This window comes from Notamacropus eugenii, chromosome 5, assembly GCF_028372415.1.
Source record: "Notamacropus eugenii isolate mMacEug1 chromosome 5, mMacEug1.pri_v2, whole genome shotgun sequence".
In the NCBI taxonomy this organism is placed as follows: domain Eukaryota; kingdom Metazoa; phylum Chordata; class Mammalia; order Diprotodontia; family Macropodidae; genus Notamacropus; species Notamacropus eugenii.
Genome location: NC_092876.1, coordinates 140,245,415 through 140,264,475, shown reverse-complemented (window position 1 = coordinate 140,264,475; position 19,061 = coordinate 140,245,415). Strand labels below are relative to the sequence as shown.

At 38.9% G+C, this 19,061-nt stretch overlaps 1 protein-coding gene across 5 annotated transcripts in view; it reads left to right on the top strand.

The window, feature by feature from the left end:
- The window catches only part of NCAM1 (neural cell adhesion molecule 1), a 445,571-nt gene that overhangs the window by 410,705 nt on the left and 15,805 nt on the right, over positions 1-19,061 (top strand). For 2 of the 5 annotated variants that reach the window (XM_072611085.1, XM_072611083.1), the window contains exons 14-15: positions 11,476-11,600; positions 14,964-15,141. In XM_072611085.1, coding sequence (XP_072467186.1) covers positions 11,476-11,600; positions 14,964-15,141 — 303 coding nt within the window. Of the gene's footprint in view, positions 1-11,475; positions 11,601-14,960; positions 15,142-18,062; positions 18,531-19,061 lie in introns of those variants that run through there. The other 3 variants (XM_072611084.1, XM_072611082.1, XM_072611087.1) reach the window with 2 other exon arrangements.

The window sequence follows — 19,061 nt, the reverse complement described above, 5'->3', positions numbered from 1 at the left end:
AGATTTAAAGGGTTTTTCTTATCAATAAAACCTAATCAGCCTAGCTATGTGTTCCTGGCACATTAACTTTCACAAATGCAATATAGTGAAAAGAACACTGGGTTCAAATCCTGGCTGTGACTGATTACTATCCATATGACTTTGGACAAATCTCTTAGCCTCTCTGCAGTTTCCTTAAGTTATAAAATGAGGGAGGGGATTGAATTCGATGGACTCAGAGGTACCTTCCAGCCTTAGAGCCTGTGATCTAACACCTTTCTATGCTCCCATGATCTAACCTATAGAGCTCATGGAGTAAGGCCTATCCACATCTTGGGAGCAAGGGGAAAACCAAGGGTACTTTGAAAGCTGTTCATAATTCTAAGCAAAGCTTCTCCCTCCTTACTTCAAGCCTGCTCCAGGCTCTCAAGCATATCATCCATTATCACCAAGGTAAAATTAAACCTTCTTTCCCATTCTCCAATTGAGTCAAGAGAAAAGTAAACCACCTCTTACAAGGTTTGAGTTCTCCTTCCCCAAATGATAAATAATGGGCAGTCCCTATGACCATTTCTTCTCCAGGATGTTGAGGATGTTGCTGAAATCTCTGAATAATGTCTTGCTTCTCTCTTTTCCTTTAACAGTCTCCCGGAATGCCTCTTGACATCCGTGCCCTGGTGGGAATACACCTCTCCATCCCAATAAAAGTTCACTCGCTCCTCCTCGATGTGGCGTGTTGCTGCTGTGCCTAACCCTAGTGATGTCCTTAACCGTTAACGCTTTCCATAGTTTTACAGTTTTCTTCTCTTTCCAGGCAATTTTTACTGTCTTTCTGGATGTATATGATATATGCTGCTGATTTAATTTGGTTTCCCCTTTTATTCAGTGTGTGATTTTTGTGGTTGATTTTTCCCTGCCCATTGTTTACATCAGTTTTTTAATTTTTTTTGTATTTTCCATGTGACCTCCTCTACTTTCCTTTCAACCAAATCATGTACGTGCGTATCATGTGACTTTGTCATGTGGCTTGCATGGTGCTGACGATGTCGTCCACGGTGGTGAACAGAAGGTAAAATTCTTTGTTCTGATTCGTGGAATATAAAACTGGGACCAGACCCTCACCACTGGGGGCCTGTGGATGGTCACTCTCTCAAATTCCCCAAAGATGGCGTCATCCCTGCCCTCAATTTGCATGCAGGATTCAGAATTTCTCCTTGCTGCCATGATGCCTTGGCTGCCTTTGGCTTATGCCCTACTCCAGTGAATTTGAAAACCATAAACTTGTGCCCATCGTAAGACGGGCATAGCCCACAACCTAGAACCCAAGCTTGAGTGACCCCATCTCTGGAATAAAAGGATCTCCACCAAGTGAGTCAGTCAACAAGCATTTATTAAGCCCTTACTGTGTCCCAGGCACATAGTAAGAAGCTCTATTTTCACTACCTGGTTTCATATCCATGTTATTATTATTGTCACCATCCTCATCATCATTGTTTTTGTCTGGAGGCACTAAAAGATCTGTTATTACTTTAAAACTAACTACATTTATGCATTTTTTCTTGTTTTTGAAAATTGAAGAACAACCTCATCAGAAGAAAATTTTAGGAACTAGCAGTACAGCAGGGGAAAGAGCACTGGATTTGGGTTCCAATCCTGGCTCTGTTACTACCTCCAAGACTATAGGAAAGTCACATTAACTCTCTACATCTTCATTTACTCATTTGCAAAATTAAAAGGTTAGACTAGATGGCCTCTGATCATCCTTTCACATCAAACTCCTCAAATCCAAAAGAGAACTTTGTCTAGGATGAAAAGAATTGTTTGAGCATGAAACCCATGCAGATTAAATGCTGGCTTTTTAAAAAACATTCTAAAACATCTTAAGATATAAGTATAGGGAATTCAAAGCAACTTGATTGTCCCTCTTGAGGTGTCGCTTTTCAAAAGTGTGCCTCTCTTAGGCAAAAAAAAAGAATTAGCCTAGCCCACTTAGCAATTACCCTTAGTGGATATCTCTGTCTAACCAAGAAGCAAATGATTTAACCATATATCACAGAAAATAAAATGACAGCCTGATTAAGCTTCAAGCAGCCACAAGATAATCAGTTGACATTGTTACCATAGCAGCCTTATTAAATATTTTCAGTATAAAGTCCAAAAATAAAAGAAGAAAAATCTCTCCCCATTGCTTCCCCTGGTATTCACCAATTTCAGACCTGCCCTGAAAATCCATAGGTGCTTCCATCCCTCTCTGTGTCTACAGAGTCTTTGCCTTGAATCGCAACTTGGGAAACGAGTTGCCTGGGTGTGTCACCAAGACAAAACTAACACAAATAACCCCCAGCATTGCTGCATGCATGAAAGTGGTCCCTGTTTGACCTCATTTCTCTGAGACCTGATTGGGCGACATCTACATGGAACAAAAGCATGGATATCATGCCTTGCATGTTCTTTGTTCCTGTTTTGTCTGGTTGTGCCGTGTTTTGTATTCTCTGTGTGTGTTACAGAACTTTTCATTGTATTTTTCCTGCGATAGCTTCAGCTCTGTAGACCTAGTGAATGTATTGTCCAAATGGTGGCAGTCTTTGCCCTAATTTGATCCCATTTACAAGATTCCTGAATGGGTGGACTTGGATAAGTGTTTATCTAATTTCCCATTGAAAAGAGCCTTGATATTTATATTGTATTTAGAAATAAAATGTTCCCAACAAACAGTAACAAGAGAAACTTTGGTTGGATTTAAACGAATACATTTTGAAAGCCATTGTAAGAACTCTGATGTATATGATCTACCTGTGAAACCATTGTAGAGTGCAAATGTAATGAACCTAAAATTTTCAAAATTCTGAAATCACACATGCAATTTTGTAATCTTGTCCTAAAAGCTTTTACCATAACTCTCTACCCATGAACTGATCGTTGATTATACCAGAAGTTCCCTAGGCCCCTATGATCACCTCTACTTGCTGACTGGTTTGCTCCATGGAAAACCTTAGACCTTTTCCTTGAGTATTAGTCATGACCAGGTCTGTTAAATAATACTCTGTAAGCCATTCGTATGTTCCCCTTTGTTATTTCTGTATGGCTTTATCATTCAGCAAAAGACAAAGAATGCTGTAGGAGAAAAAAAGTACCAGAGTCCCTAAAGAGAGATTCATTCCAGATTTTGGAAACTTGACAAGTTCTATGTGCAGTTACCCTGGAAACATGAAGTGGAGTTGGCATTAGCCATCTAAAAAAATTTAGCCAGTGTTTTAAAAGCCATAGAGAACTCTGTGGAAAAACTGAGCCTTGATTACCTGGTCTTCATCAGATCATATTCTTGTCTTTGAGAGAACAGCTATCTTTTCAGCTGTCTTCCAGGGGATGGAATTCATTCACTCAAGAAGCGTGTATTAAACACCTGCTACGTGAAGTGCACAGGTAGATGCCAAGATGAATAAGGGAGAACAAACACAGACTGAGACAGAAAAAGTTTCTTGAAGGAGATTCCGCTTGAGCCAAACCTTGAAGGAATAGAAGAATTTTGAGAGGTGAAAATAAGAAGAGAATGCATTCCAGTCATGGAAAACAGCCTATATGTGAAGGTGGGAGACAGACTATTGAGTTCAGGGAACTGCTAGTATTCTATTTGAAAAGTAGAGAACTTGAAAGGGCAGGGATGTAAAATAAGATTGGAAACATTGAGTTGGAATCAGATTGTGAAGGTCCGAGAATGTTTTATTTTATTCTAGGAGGAGTAAGGAACCAGAGAATATTTTTTTAATGTATCAGTGGCAAGGTCGGATTATCATCTCCTCTGGAAAATAGGAAGCAAAATCATCTGCTTTTAGATAAACTAAACAATTAGAACTAATAATTATACTAAACTAAATAATTACAACAGTCAGCTAAAGTTCAGTTTGGTATCAGAATAATGGGATGGCCCTTAATAATTAATTTATAGAAAAATTGAGGGGGGAGAAAATAGAATTTATAGAGGACAAACAAACCTAAGTAAATCTAGTAATTCTTCTTTTTCAGCTAATCACTAGAAAAGTTTTACCTAAATCTGTCAAGAGAAAAAAAAGGAAAATCTTTCTCCTTAACATACGTCATACCCGTTAGCAGGTACTAGGATCTCTTCGACCACATTGCCCATAGTACCTTAGCTGCTGTTTAAGAAACATGCATTGAATGAACTTATAAAAGAAGGGATATAAGTGGGGACTGGGTCTGAGGTTTCATTGCTGTGGGGAACTCATTACCAGAGCAGTTAGCACCTTTTTTAAAACTTGCAGTCTTGAGAGTTCCTCAGAGCACAGAAGGACTGAGTGAGTGACCAGGAGTGTGACCAGGGGCCACATAGCCAGTATATATCAGGGGCAGAATTTAAACCAGGAATGAACAAATAAACTGCCTGGCCTTGTCAGAGCGAAAACAAAATTTAAAATAGGAAATAAATCATTCATTCAATAAGTATCTTTTTAAGTGCCTACTTCTTACCAAGGACTATGCTAAGCTCTGGGTAAGGGACAAAAATAATAACTAGCATTTATAGAGCACTTAATATGTATCAGGCACTATACTCAGTGCTTTATAAATATCTCATTTTATCATCAAACCAACCCTGGGTGGGCACTATTGTTATCCTCATTTTACATTTGAGGAAACTGAAACAGATAGCAGTTAAGTAACTTGCCCAGGATCATATAGCTAGGATGTGCTTAAGGCTGGTTTTGAACTCCAGTGTTCCCATTCCAGACCAAGCACTCTGTCCATTTAGCCACCTTATTCCTACCCTCACAATTTATAGTCTAACAGAACTGGCAGTGGTGCAGTCACTTAGTCCCTGATCCTACAAGTTTGATACTTGGAAGGTTTCTGGTTTATCATATCCTAAAGTTAAAGGTATTTAGGTATTTAGCATACACACAGAAGGGAACTTGAATTAGAAAACTGATCAGTGAAAATGAGTATTTTCCTTTGTTATATCAGGGCATTCCCACCCCCAAGATCCCATCTGTCCCTTCTACTAAAGGCATACTCCAGTTTCTCACTGTAGTACTTAAGATGACCCTGGTTTCTTGATGGCTATGGTAGTGGAGGCCAAACTCTTATAGGTTCTACCAAGATGGAAAGGTTTTGTGTGTAGGCCTTATGATGGATCATTTTTATTTTCTGAGCATCAATTTAGCTAAATTCAGAGAGACTTTATCACCAAAACCTTCCCCTCCAGGTGATAATTTTGTCAGGTGGGCAGAAGACCCAACAGTTCATGAAGACCATCTACTAAATTAGAGCATACAAGGATCACAGGCCACATCTGCACAGAAAATCCTCACCCTTCGTGCTATCATATATCCTTCAAGTATTGGAGCAAGTAGAGAAGTGAGGATCTGCCATCTGATTCCTCTTAATGCCTGGGCATACAGCAGCCCCCAGGACTCTATGTAAATGGGATTTCCCCTAGCATGTGTATAACAAGTAGTTGTAATGTACCTTCTCAATTTTCCAGAGCTCCTTCTGTAAGTGAGCTGCATGTGTGAGCATGTATTCATTCCAAACCCTTCATAATGATTTTTTTCTCTTCAGCTACTGACACTGACTCTTGCTAGGAAGTCTGGTTCTGGTCGACTAAATACCTTAACACCCAATCTTCCTTCTTAGATTGAAACATAACTAACCATCCCACCCTCCTTTTTTTCCCTTTACAGCTGTGTGTCTGGATTGCAACAGTCTCTGACAGATCAACATATGTTTTTCACACGGCTTATGTTATGATTCCTTTGTTTCTAGGGACCTCTCTAATAGTGGTTAGTAGGTTAGTAATAAGGTTAATGTGAAAGAATATTAGGAAAGCAGCAAAAGACATCCCCAATCCTGGGGGCTGCTTGCTGCTTTTGGAAGCTCTGCTAGTTTCCCTGGGGTCTTCAATATAATGACTAAAAATTAGCTTCCCATGAGCCTTATGTTTCTTGATAACTAATCTGACTTCCATGAAACTGCTGAAAATGTGCACAAATCTTCCCTTAAGAAACAACTTGGCTCAGTAGCAGAAGCTGAGCTAATTGTTGGTGAATAGTGGTTATTTCTGTCAAAGCTTCCTCAGCTTGGATGAGCCCCACAACCACAAGCCATACCTTCCTGGTCATATTTTCTTTTTAGGGTGATGAAACAAAGATAATTGATCAATTAATCTGTTGGTGTTTTCATGACACCCAGGAGAAGAGAATTGGTATTTTGCGGTTCTGTCTGTCGGAGTTCATTTGTTTCTATTTAATTTGCACTTTGTGCTGCCTTTCTCCCTACACACATCATAATTCCTAGAGAAGCTGGCATTGAAATGAGCTTGTGGATTGTACCACTTCAATAAGTTGTCCACAGAGATGATAAGCCTCTCTACTTAATTTTTTTCAATGGGAGGCCAGCTCAATCTCATACTTTCTGATTTTGTCTCTGGCCTCCTCTAAATATATAATGGCTACATTGCCAAGATCCTTGGCATTTGTTGGAAGTAGTCAGATATTTTATTTGGAAAAAAATTGTTTCTCCGTTCTTAGGTTATGTAAGTACTATGTTCTTTTGCATTAATCCCCAAGATATCAAAAGCAGGGAGCTGTAGGGAGATGTTAGGAAGATTTTTGAGAGTCGAAGTATTAGAATAAAGTGGAAGGTGTTCAAAATTAATGTTGAGTTTGAAGTCAGAGTGGGAGATATGTGAACTGAAGCTCAATTTTTGTGACATATGGGTAGGTGACCCGTGTGAGGACTATCCAGTTTTTTAGGTCTGGGACGAAACTGAGAAGGGTAATAAATGTGGGAAAGGAGAGGTCTCATGGCATAGTGGATACAATGATGGACGTACATTAAGAAGACCTGTGTGCAAATCCTACTTTTTAGTGGTTTTGTGACCCCAAGTATAAATCACCCTTTCAGGGAATTCCTATTGATGAAATTGAAGGCCCTTGATGTAATACATTGCAAAAACAGAAGACATCTTATCCTTGAGAAACCAAATTGACCTTTTTATTGATATATGTGTATATATACATAATTAATAACTCACATGTAAACATATGTATATACTAATATATGCACACAAGATCTAAACCAATTTCAAGAAGTGGTTGAGCTTCAGCTATACAAAAAAATGGGATTTTAAATACAGATAATCCTATTTTATGATAAATTTTTAAAAGAAAAACAGATGATAGAGGCCCTGTCCATATCTTTGCTTTACATTAGGTCTCCTAGGAGGGAGCCTTCACAATGTGACTTTCAGGCAGCAAGCAGAGGGTCAGGAAAGGACCCTCAGAAGCTAAAATTGTACCCAACTACTTCAAGAGAAAAAACTTCAGAAGCAACAGAGAATAGAAAAAATACAGAGCAAGAGAGGCAGAGATTGTCCTTAGATACCTTGGTGATATTTCATTAAGGAGAGTTAGCTCTTAGTGCATAGCATTTTTCCAGAAATTTTGAATATTTCTTCATAAATTTTCGTGTGCCACTCAGAAACTTCCATATATTCTAGAATTTTTTATTAAAAGATTCCAAATGTTTAATGATTTTTAGAAGCTATGGCCTCAATGAACAGAAGCAAGAGAAAGGACCCTCTTTTTTTTCTTCACTGTAAGTTTCCCTCTTGATCATTCAAGTAACAGAAGCACCATGATTGAGGAGGAATACCAGCCCTAAGACCCTAGGGAACAAATAACGTCAATCCAAATCATGATTTGTAGAGAAAATTGCATAGGACCTAGCTTCAGTTATTCTTGCCACTAGCAGCTCTAATTGGTTGTTGGGCATTTTTTGCCCTTAGTATAGGATTTACATTAAGTTAAAATGCACTCAAATTGCCTGGTCCCTATATAATTGTTGGTGACAACATTTATTTTTTAAGGTACAACACTTTACATACAATATTTGGGGAAAAATTATGACTGTGGCAAAAGCTGAATCAGAGACTATGATTAACCCCAGGGGTTTTCTTGGAGCAACCTGCCTATTGCAGCTGAATCACAAACCTCCATTTACAAATAATTATAATATTGGTTTTGCTAAAATTACCCATAATGAATTCAATCAGAGTAGTTGACTGAGAATGGCAAGCCCAGGACCCTTTAAATAATTTCCTCTCCTAACGTGTGCAATAAAGCAGTAAGTTGCCTCCTGAATGCTAAGTGCTAAATTTTACCATAGCTTGTGCCCTCAAATGTGAGCTCTTGACTGATGCCCAGAGCTTAGAGAAGAATTTCATCTATAACACAAAGGAGAGGCCTAGAGGTTCTTTGAAGTCAATTATGATCATATACAGAAAAATTCAAAATAAGCATTTGGAGATGGGCAAACAAATCAAAATTTGCTTCCTGTTGTCCCCCAAACCTTAATATGAGAAGACTCTGCTCTTAAAAACATCTAAATATCTGGAAAAGACTAAGTTAAAATGTGAATAATCCGGTTTCTGTATTGAAAAATTCTTTTAATAAAGTGTTATGTTCCTGACATAATGTTCAACTTCTTATAATTATATATTAATTATTATAATTAAAATTGTAAATTAGGAGGTGACAGCAAAGTCTATTAAATCCAACAAGCATTATATTAAATACCTAATATGTGCCAGACACTGGTGATGAAAAGACAAGAATGAGAATAATCACTGCCTTCAGGAAACATATTCCACTTATATTCAAACCTGATCCTGACCCATTATAAATAATATTTATCTAGTATGCACAGTTTTCTAAATTGTGTATAAACTAAATAGTAACGCAATAACGAATTACGTAGATTACATGAGTGTGACATGAAATTAATGTACTACATAAAGGCTTTATCTTATTTTTATTTTTGCCTTATTTTTGTTGCAATAAGTGAAGGTGAAGGAACACCTCCATCAGGGGCTTTGGAGGAAGTTTTTCACAGTCATCTTAGAGGAAACTTTGGGGAAGGGACAGGGGGCCAACTTCAAAGCTTTTTCAGTAACCAATCCAAGGAAATTTGTATGTCTGCTTATTTTTATTCAATGTCAATTTCCCTGTGGAAAGTACAGGATAAAAGATCAAGATGGTGATCTTTTTGCCGTGTTGGAAGTTAGTATACAATGCATCAAAATTGATTGGGTGATTTATTATTTTTGTACTGCCTTCTGAGTGTGTTGAGTAGTAATTTGGATGTAATTGGCAGCACATTGTAAGTGTAAATTACGAAAGGTAAATAGCCATAAATGGTCTATTTATGTACACTTCCTACCCCCACCACCCCTAGACCACAAAGGCAGGCGTATCTATAGGAAACTCTGCAAGAAAGACCTTTTCCAAGCAGACGTATTAGTTCCAGCCTGAAAGGGTAGGACACAGAGAAAGATTTCTTGTCAGTTATTGATTTAGCAACCTTGGTATTCCTGCACTGTTAGTGTCGTTATTGAAAATAATGAAAGAGTAGTGACATCAACCTCTATGGATTGATATCTATCCACCTTATCAATATAAAATTGAAGAAACTTGATGTTGGCTTACTTGATGTGTATTATGAGGAAACAGAAATCATCTGATAAAAATATCCTCCCCCTTATAACAAAGAAGCTGTTCATTATGGTCAGCATTGAGATTTTAAGTGCAGGAGGGTAGATATATTGAATAATTTCCATTTCTGTAAGAAAATAGAAGGACTTTCAGATCTCAACTTTGTACTCTTTGCACTTCTAATATGTACACAATTGGTATGTCTACACAACCCTCCTGTTATATTTCTGAAAGATACTTTGTTACTCATGCCAAACTATTTAAGTTTGGCAAAAAATTTTGTAACAGCGTAGATATAACTGAAGTGTGTCATAGAGCCCAACAATCTTTGCAGAATAACCTCAAAATAAGCAAGCACAATTTGGTACTGCCCAAACCAAGATTTTCAAATATGTTCCCCCAGAAAATTGTGGCTATTTTCCAGATAGTGGATGAAATACAGCATAGAAGTTATTTCCTTCTTTTGTCTAAGCTCTAAGATTATACTTTTCACTTAGTTCTTAATTTCTGCTTCCGTTAAGGAAATTTAAAACTATAAACATTGCCTTTTCCTAAGTATCTCATGCCCTCAGACTTCTAAGTTGTTTTTTCTCTGTTCTATCTTTTGTTTCTTTACTCCAATGTATTCTTCTGTTTCATTTCCTTTCCATCTGCCTAAGGTAGGTGAGTATAGTATACTGCAAAGAGAGATTATAAAAACCAAAACCACCCTTTTGAGATGCTGAAACTGGTTGAATCATTTTTTGTGATTATCTCTGCCCACTTCATACATAGGGAGAAGACACGTTCTAGGAAGGCATAATTATGTCACTAGTGATGTCCACAGCTAGATAACTGGCCAGTCCTTTGCACTTCTCTTTGGTTTTTATGGCAATGTCCTTGAGTGGAGGATTCCCACTTTGTGCAGAACCTGTCAGTCCTGTTAATGACAGAGAATGTAAGGGCAACACAATAGCTTTCTTTGGGAAGACAGGAAAAAAAAAGCTCTGGGTTTCTTCCTTTCTTGATTTTGATAATTTTCATCAGATACTATCCTGCCTCTTTTCTTTTAGTATTCACTAATCAAATAGTTTCTATTCAACTCAACTAACATCGTAACCAAAAAAAAGAAATCCACTGAAGCAGTGCCTTCGCCTCTTATTTGTTACCTACAAGCTTATATTTCTTCCAGACCTTGGATTCACAGGGCTACCCACTGAGCTTTTAACTACAAATAAAGATTCACATTGATTTTTTCTGTTTAGAAAGACAGAAGACAAATGTACTTTCCCCTCAACCCCCATAAAGCAAATGACATTAATGATAAGGACTTAAAAATGAGACACCATGAATTATCACTCTTTTGTCTGGGCCAAGGAAGAAGGACAAAAAAAAACCTTGTTTCTAACAGTTTTTAACTTGGGTTTTAGTAAAATTAATTAAAAACATAAATTCATTTAGTGAAAAGGTGATGACCTGAATGCAGCTTCATTTAACAAGTGGAGTCAAAACAAGGCTATGTGTGCTTGAATATTGCTCCCTAAGAGCCATGGGCCTCCCTTTTGATGCACCCAACAGCTGGTCCCCTGGGGAGCAGCATCTTCTAGGAGTCAGTTTTGAACATTAAATTTGGAAATTTAATAAGCTGTTTGGACAGTCAGATTCTGCCAATATGTAAACATGTAGAAGTTCAATCAGTAGAGCAACCACAAGCAAATGGAAACATCTGTGAGAGAATCAAGTATCACTTGAATAGAAAATGTGAACCCAACCCACCCCTCTAATATTTCCCAAATTCACCTTCTCTTTGGATTGAGCCTGTGGCGTTTGTAATAGCACTTGAGCTTTTGTAGCAATTGTTTATAACCTTTTTGAATTTCTGAAAAACAAGGTTTCAGGGAAGGGAATCAACCCAACCTCAGAAACATCTCTGTTGCTACAATGCGCTTCACCTGGGTCTGATGTCTCTTATATGGTTGCAAATTATATTTGATTTGAATGGTTAATACAGGAGAACCCAGTGCACCCAAGTTGGAAGGGCAGATGGGAGAAGATGGGAACTCTATTAAAGTGAACTTGATCAAACAAGATGACGGAGGATCCCCCATCAGACACTATCTGGTCAAGTACAGAGCGGTGAGTATTTTTCCTTCATCTTTTCCTGATTTCATTATCAGTAAGTTATTCTTTCCTTAGATAAAACAGGGTCACCTTTTTTTAAGAAAAGGACCTGCTGGAGATGCAGGGGACTGGGGAAGAATCATAGGATGGGTTTGGATTTCTAAGGTATTTAAAATTTTTAGACCATGTCTCAAGCTTCTTGAAGGAAAATATTGTTTTTGTCTTTCTTCATACCCACAGTGTTTTGTATAGTGCCAAGTATATAGTAAATGTTTAATAAATGTTGATTGATTGACTGGTTGATTACATAGTTTGAGACTTTAATAACAGGAAAGCTGTTAGGTTTGTTTTACAAAAGGTGCTATCTTAATACTCAAACCATCTCCCAAAACTTTCAGCAAAATTTTTATATTCTTTTTATGCAAAATAGTTAGCCTATTTATTAAGATAATGTAAATAACCTGAACTTTGCTATTTAGGATGCCCCTAGTTGGTCTCCCTTTGGCCATGGAACATAGCCCCAAGTTTCACTTTCCCCCATTGGTTTACCCACTATCCTAGATATCTGTCCACTTCCTAGCCAACTAGAAGTCCACCCTCTTGCTTTTTACTCTGGCTTCAGCATAGTAGTACTGGCTATCCCTAGTCCCAAACTGCAACTGAGTTTTAGGTATCAGCCAGCCTTTGAGAAGTAGAGGAACTTTCTTCCTATGGTTTCTTTGTATAGTGAAGAGTAAAGAACTAGAGTAGGTGTTCATAGAATGGCAGGTACTTTTTCATTTTTGCCTTTGTATCCCCAGCACCAAGCCCAGTGCCTGACATGTAGTAGGTACTTAATAAATGCCTATTGATTAATTGATTTTAGAGCAGCAAAAGTGGTTTTTTATGCAGAATTTCCTTTTCTGATTTTTTTTTTTTTTTTTTTTTTTTTTTTTTTGCTTTTTGAGGCATCACTGAGGAAACCCAAAACTGGGTGGGAAAAAAACAGAGAATCATAGGGAACGCTACATTTGTACTTCCTTGCTCATAGGAGTGCATATGGAAGGGGGCTATCACTCCAGTTTTCTCAGTTGAGTTGTTAGATGTGATCTTCTAAGAAATCTGAGCCTTAACTAGGAAACACCCACCCTCCCATCTTAGCAGTCTATGCTCATAAGTATTGTGTAGAGATTCAGTATCGAAAGCTGACCGGGCCTCATTGCTTCCTGACCAAGACTGTTTAAGTGACCCCATATCTTTCACAGAATGAGGAAGTGGTCAGAGCATTGATCCCCTTTCCCTCTGACTAGTCAGGAAACATCTTGATGCCATTACAAAAGCATTGGATTTGGAGTTAAAGAAACTGGATTTGAATCCTAGCTCTTCTAATTACTACCTGTACGTTATTAAACAAAAGCAATGTGGCGAAAGAGAATCCAGGACTTGGAGTTGGGAGATCTGGTTTCGGCCTCTGCTTGACTACATACTGTCTTTGTGGCCTCGGACAAGTTACCTAACCTCTCTGAGCCTCAGTTTCCCCATAAGTAAAATGAGGAGTTTGGACTAGATAAAACTTCTTTAGGGCCCTTCCAGCTCTAAAACCATGATCTTAAGTCACTTAACAGTCCTGGGCATCATTTTCCTCATCTGTAAAATGAGAATGTTGGACTAGAGGATTTTTGCAGTCTCTTTTAAGATAATATCTACTTTAAAGCATCAAATAATAGCTATGCTGAATAGATTTGCATGAAACCTAGAGACATTCAGATGCTTCTGCTGTGTAGACCCATCTTTAATGAAAGAATCTGTCATTTCAGCTCCTCCTCACATATTTGCATTTGCCATCATGTTTCATGTCTTGGTATGGCAGCACATCAATGGTGTTTACTAAGGAAAAAAGAAAGTATACATGTATACATGTGTGTACATATATACATTATATATACACTATATTATATATAAATATGTATATGTGTGTGTGAATCTGTTTTGTTCCATGTTAAAGCTGGACAGTGTAATATGTGATGACATGTTCAAAGTCTGGCTGACAAAAGGAATTAGCTGAATCTCTTCCTCATTAGCCCCTAATAAAATTAGCATTCTCTTCATGACATCTCCTACAACAAAAGACATGAAATGCCTGCTGCTGAATTTCCAAAGATGTCTTGACAATTCATATGGAAAATTGTTTCACAGGAAGATGGTTTCATGGTAAGATGAAGTCCTCCTCTACTTAACAGCTTCAGTAGTGGTATCAAGCTCAAAGAAAAATGGAGCCATTCACCCATACATCAGGATTCCTTTGGGCTACATTTTGACTTAGTTTTAAAGCATAATATGTATTTTTATTTATTTTTTAAATATTTCCCAATTACATTTTAATCTGATTCAGTCTCATGTGTGACACTTCAGAGCTATAGGGTAAAGGTCAACTTGCCTGAATCTTGGCTTTCAGGGGATAATATTAGCATTTGTCCACTCCTCAAGTATTCATCAGACACTTAAACTTATGATTCCTCCTGGGAAATATGTATTATTAAAGAATCAGAAATTTTGAGGAGGTAGATGATACAACTGAAAGTGCCTATTGCCTTCTGTGTACCATCACATCTTATTCTAGCACTGTGATATGTGAGGAATATATTTACCCAGTTCTGATCTCCTAGTTTCCTGCCCAGGCACAGAATCCACTGGTGGTTCCATAGGATATGGCTAGGGAGAATATTCAGCAAGAGAAAAGGAATATAACTACCTGTCATCACCTTCTACTTAGTGAATTGAAAAGCATTCCATGAATTCTATTTACCCAGGGCCAGCCTTTCCATGAAGATGTTGAGCAGATCTGTCCTAGAACCAGCAACCAAATGAATTTATCTAAAGCAGGCCCTCTCTGTCCCATTTTACTTCTAGAGATTGGAACATTTCCATCAAGAATCTCTTTGGGGAGAGATATGGAGTTATTATTTTGTTCCTATATCTCAAATATTTGAAATCTAGACAATTGTATGTGTCAGGGATATGGAGTGACTCAAGAATCATAGTGAGCATGGACAAAGACTAGGAACATGCCTAAAGAAACTCAGTGGGAAATAAGGTGTTTGTTTCATTCCCCTCAATGCTCATACATTGTGCCCACTCAGCATTCCAGAGTGCAGCTCAGTATGTATGTGTGTGGCAGGAATGGAAGGGGGAGGAGGTGTTAAAACACAGATGCTGACCATATGGTACTAATTTTATTTGCAATCAATATTTAGAATTTAAGGAATAAAGACCACACTCCTTTTTAACTCTTTTGTTCCAGTAAGTACCACCTAATTGAAAGACACACTTCTCTGTTGGTGTTTCCAGTACTAAAGCTATCTGTGGTCTTGTATCTTTTATGCCCGTTTCTCCCAGAAGCTGTCTTCAGAGTGGAAACCTGAGATCAGACTCCCCTCAGGTAGTGACCATGTCATGCTCAAAGCCCTGGAATGGAATGCGGAGTATGAAGTCTTCGTGGTGGCTGAGAACCAGCAGGGGAAATCCAAGGCAGCCCATTTTGTATTTAGGACCTCTGCCCAACCCACAGCTATCCCAGGTATAAAACAACCACTGCTTCTCTTCTTGACCTGCTTTGAATTAATGCAAAAATGCTGCATCCCCTAATGTGCCTGAACAAACCCTGACAACTTGCTTGCTTAAAGCCATTCTCATAATCGGTTGCCCATGCAAAGCTTAGTTTTGCCTTGTACATAGCTATATAATAAATACATTGAAAGCCCTCCAGATAAGCTTGTCCAGGCATCCTGGGGAGAACGGTTTCATCCTGAGTGGAAAGACTGACTTCAGTCCCACTGCTCAATTTGATGCAAAGTCAGTCAATCAATATTCATTAAATAACTACTCTGTTAGGTACTATGCTAGGCACTAGGGATAAAAACTTGAAATAATACAAAATCCTTGCATCCAAGGATTTTATAATGAAATAACCTAGGAGGCTTTTCAAATGAGGAAAAACCATAGCTTCATTATAGGCTTGAAAATCAATAAAGGTTGGATCCGTTACAAAAATCAGGTCAGAAGAAGCGAAATCATGTACCATGTGATGTTCTGTCCCAAGACCACATGACTGTTTTCAGGAATTATTTGATACTTCCTTTTCCTGCATAATCTTGATCAAAATGCTACTTATTCTGATGGCATGAAGGGGAAAAAGATATGTCTTGCATAATTAAAATTCTCTCTGCCATGGTTGTTTATGTAGGGGTTAAAAAGATAAAAATTGAACTTTTGAAAACAGAGCAAAGAGTAAGACTTTTGCATCATAAAACACTGTCAATTCAAAATAATTAAATCAGGTCTGATATATCCAGGTGGAAGCACTTCTCCCAGGAGACCTTATTTGGCCTGCTAGACCTGACAGACCTATCTCCAGGAAGCCAGAAACAAGCCTAAACAGAGAAGGAGAGTAATTATGATCTCTTGGCCCAGCTACCTTTTTATTTTTTTTTTTTAGACAGTCAAACGCTCTCCCCTTGACCAAATTCCCACAGAACAGAAGAGCTATTTCAGAAATCACTTCAGTCACTTTTTCATCATGCAAATACAAAAGAAAGGTGGATGAGAGGTAGAGGGGCTCCAGCAAGGTCCCTGCCTCATTTCCCTTATGCACAAGCAAATTGATCTTTCTCTTTGTAGAAATCTGATCCTTCTGTCTTCTTTGCCCTGTCCATGGTGCTTACTGAGGCAGGTGGCCTGGTTCTTTTGACTCCCCCTCTTGGAGAGAGGTGGACTAGTTGAAATATGGGTAGCCTGAGGTAAGAGGCTCCACATGGGTAAATGGAGCTCTGGTCAGGCAGATTCAACAGCTGGGCAAGTGTTTTCTACAGATGGCTTGTGGCATGAATGTGTGTGTCAGGAGAATGTGTGTGGTCCTACATTGTATGTACTGCCTTTACCTCTGCCCAGACAAGAGGGCTCATATAAGCATAAAAGGGTGGTAACGATTCTGCAGACTGTGGTAAGATAACCAGGCTCTGAGTGACTTGTGGCACACTTCAGCATAGCTTCCCTATTGCCTGCTTGTTACAGTTTCTAAAAAAAAAAATTACATGGGACAGTAAGCAGAGTCTGATCCTGTCTTTCCTTTAGTCTCTTCTCTCTCTGTGATTCCTTTGTTGATCTTTCCTTGAAATCAGTAGGCTGGGATGAGTGTCTAGAAGTTTTAGCCATGCTGAAGCTATGTTCTGCCTGGACTTTTGCTAGGCATTTGGGTAGTCAGAATGGTGAAACTCTGTGGAGACATCCAAAGCCAAAATTGACAACAAAAAGGCATATTTCTGTGTGAGGGACACTGCCAGAGGGGTTGGGGGGGTGGTGTTAGACTTTTCCCTGATCCTAGTAAAATTGGTGTCCTGGAAGACTGTTTTGATGTCCAGTGTCAGCTCTGGGGACATAGAGAAGCTTTGGGTTCTATCAAAACCAGGGTGCCCAAGAGAAATGAGAAGATCTCCCAGTCAGGATCTAAGACAAAGTCAGTAGCTTTCCTCAGTGTGCGTTTCCTGAGGGAGACTCTAAAAAGGACAAGACTTTACTGTGCTGAGCTCAACCCTCTTAGGCTTTGGATGATGTCATGAGGATCTGCATCTCAACTAAGTCATCTTCTGATAATCTCCCTCTCCAGTGTTAGGAAGGACCCTTAATGAAGTTTAGCTCTTGGATCTGAGTTTTCTGGCTGCCCTATTGCTTTGGAGTATGAGAATGACAATTGAAACATTTGTGGGAATTCTAGGGTTCATCTGGATCAAATTGAATAGTCTCAAATGAGGTTCAGTGTTCTAGAGTCTGCCAGAGTACTTGTTGGTGGCAGGAGGAAGAGCTGATTTCCAGATCAGACAGGACCTCACTTGTACCTGCATTTCGTGATGACATGCAGTGCAAAACTCAAAATGCGTCTCTTACCTGAATCAGCCACATGGAGGTGGAAAGTAATAAGTACAGGCTATGACTATGAGCCTCCTGGTAGTTGCAGTATCTGTATCTAAAGGCCTTTAACTTCATAAAACATAACACTGCCCTTGAAAGTACCAGCTGATCACATTCTTACATTTGACATTTGGAGCCTTCTGTTTCATCTTTAATTTCATTTGCTCGCTGACTCCTAATCCCTCAAATTAACCCTGCTGTGCTGCTCCCGGCCTTGCTGAGCTTCTGAACTGGCCTTTTGTTGTGGTAACTGCACTGAACTCTTCTCTAACCTTTGTCATTTTAATTTACTAAGTTATATTAACCTTTAATTCTTATGTTTTCTATATTTGACCTAATTTTTTTTTCTTTTTTATCTATTTTTTTCTCTTTCTGTCTCTGCCCTCTCTCTCTTCCTCCTTCCCTCTTCCCTTCCTGTGTCTGTCGTCATACATGTCACCCTGGACGTCACTGGACATCCCCACTGCCACATGCACCAACATTTGTTTTCAAACAACCACATCCCCCTGGGGAATCATTGTTTGACACCTGCAGCAACCTTGGGAGGTTCCTCAGCCTCGTATACCTTTGTCTCATTGCTTCTCTCCGCAGTGACTCTTCTTTTGCTCTGTTAGAAACTTGGGGTGGGGTGGGGGCAGATGGGGAGTCCAATTTGCTTAAGAGCTCAATTCCTACCAAGGCATGAAAATGGATAATACCCTCTTTGGAAGACCATGTCAGTACAGCACCCACGACAAATACAAACAAGCATTCTGTTTGGAAGATGAAGGTTTTGCGATGAGGAAAAAGGTTTATATCCAGGAATTTTACCATCAATAGTTTGTTTTGTGTTGCTCAGAATGAATCTGCCCCTTGTTAGCATATGTAAAGAAAAATCCATCATTGACCCTTTCAAAAAGAAATCATATGAAAGTACAATATTTAAAGCCACTTTGTGCTGGTCTATAAAAATTTTTGCATCTGTTATTGATTCTGTATTTTTCCCCACACAAACAAATAATGTTGCAAAGAGAGTTTTCTAAGTTCTTCCTAAAACTTGCAACAGACTTTTTTGAAGCACCATAGCTTCCCTTCTTGTTCTGATGTGATCCCAAGTTGGCTTTGCTTTTCTTTAAGTGCCAGTAATGAGAGAACAAGCCTCTGGGGTTCACCTGAGTGTCCTACTAACTTGATGAGCTAAATTAAATAATTTCTGTGCCCATGCAGCAAAGATTGGATTGGATTGGCCAGACATGGAAGAGAGCTCAGGAAACACTTTGAGAAGCTCCCCAGGCTTGGGGTCTAGAACTAGGGCTGCAGACAGGGCCCCAGCTGTGATATTCTCACAGAAGTTTTGTAAAATGCTTGCCTGGTGTTCTGGGTGACTCTCCCCCACTGCGCATCGCAGATTAACAGAGAGCAACAGCTTTTTGGGGATTATCGTCCGTTGGTGATTCATGGCTTTCAATGCAGGCTTCTATCTCCCAGGCTGGAGACAGCTGTTCTAATTAGACAGTGAGGCACCCCACTCCCCCAAGTGATATTGGGAACTGG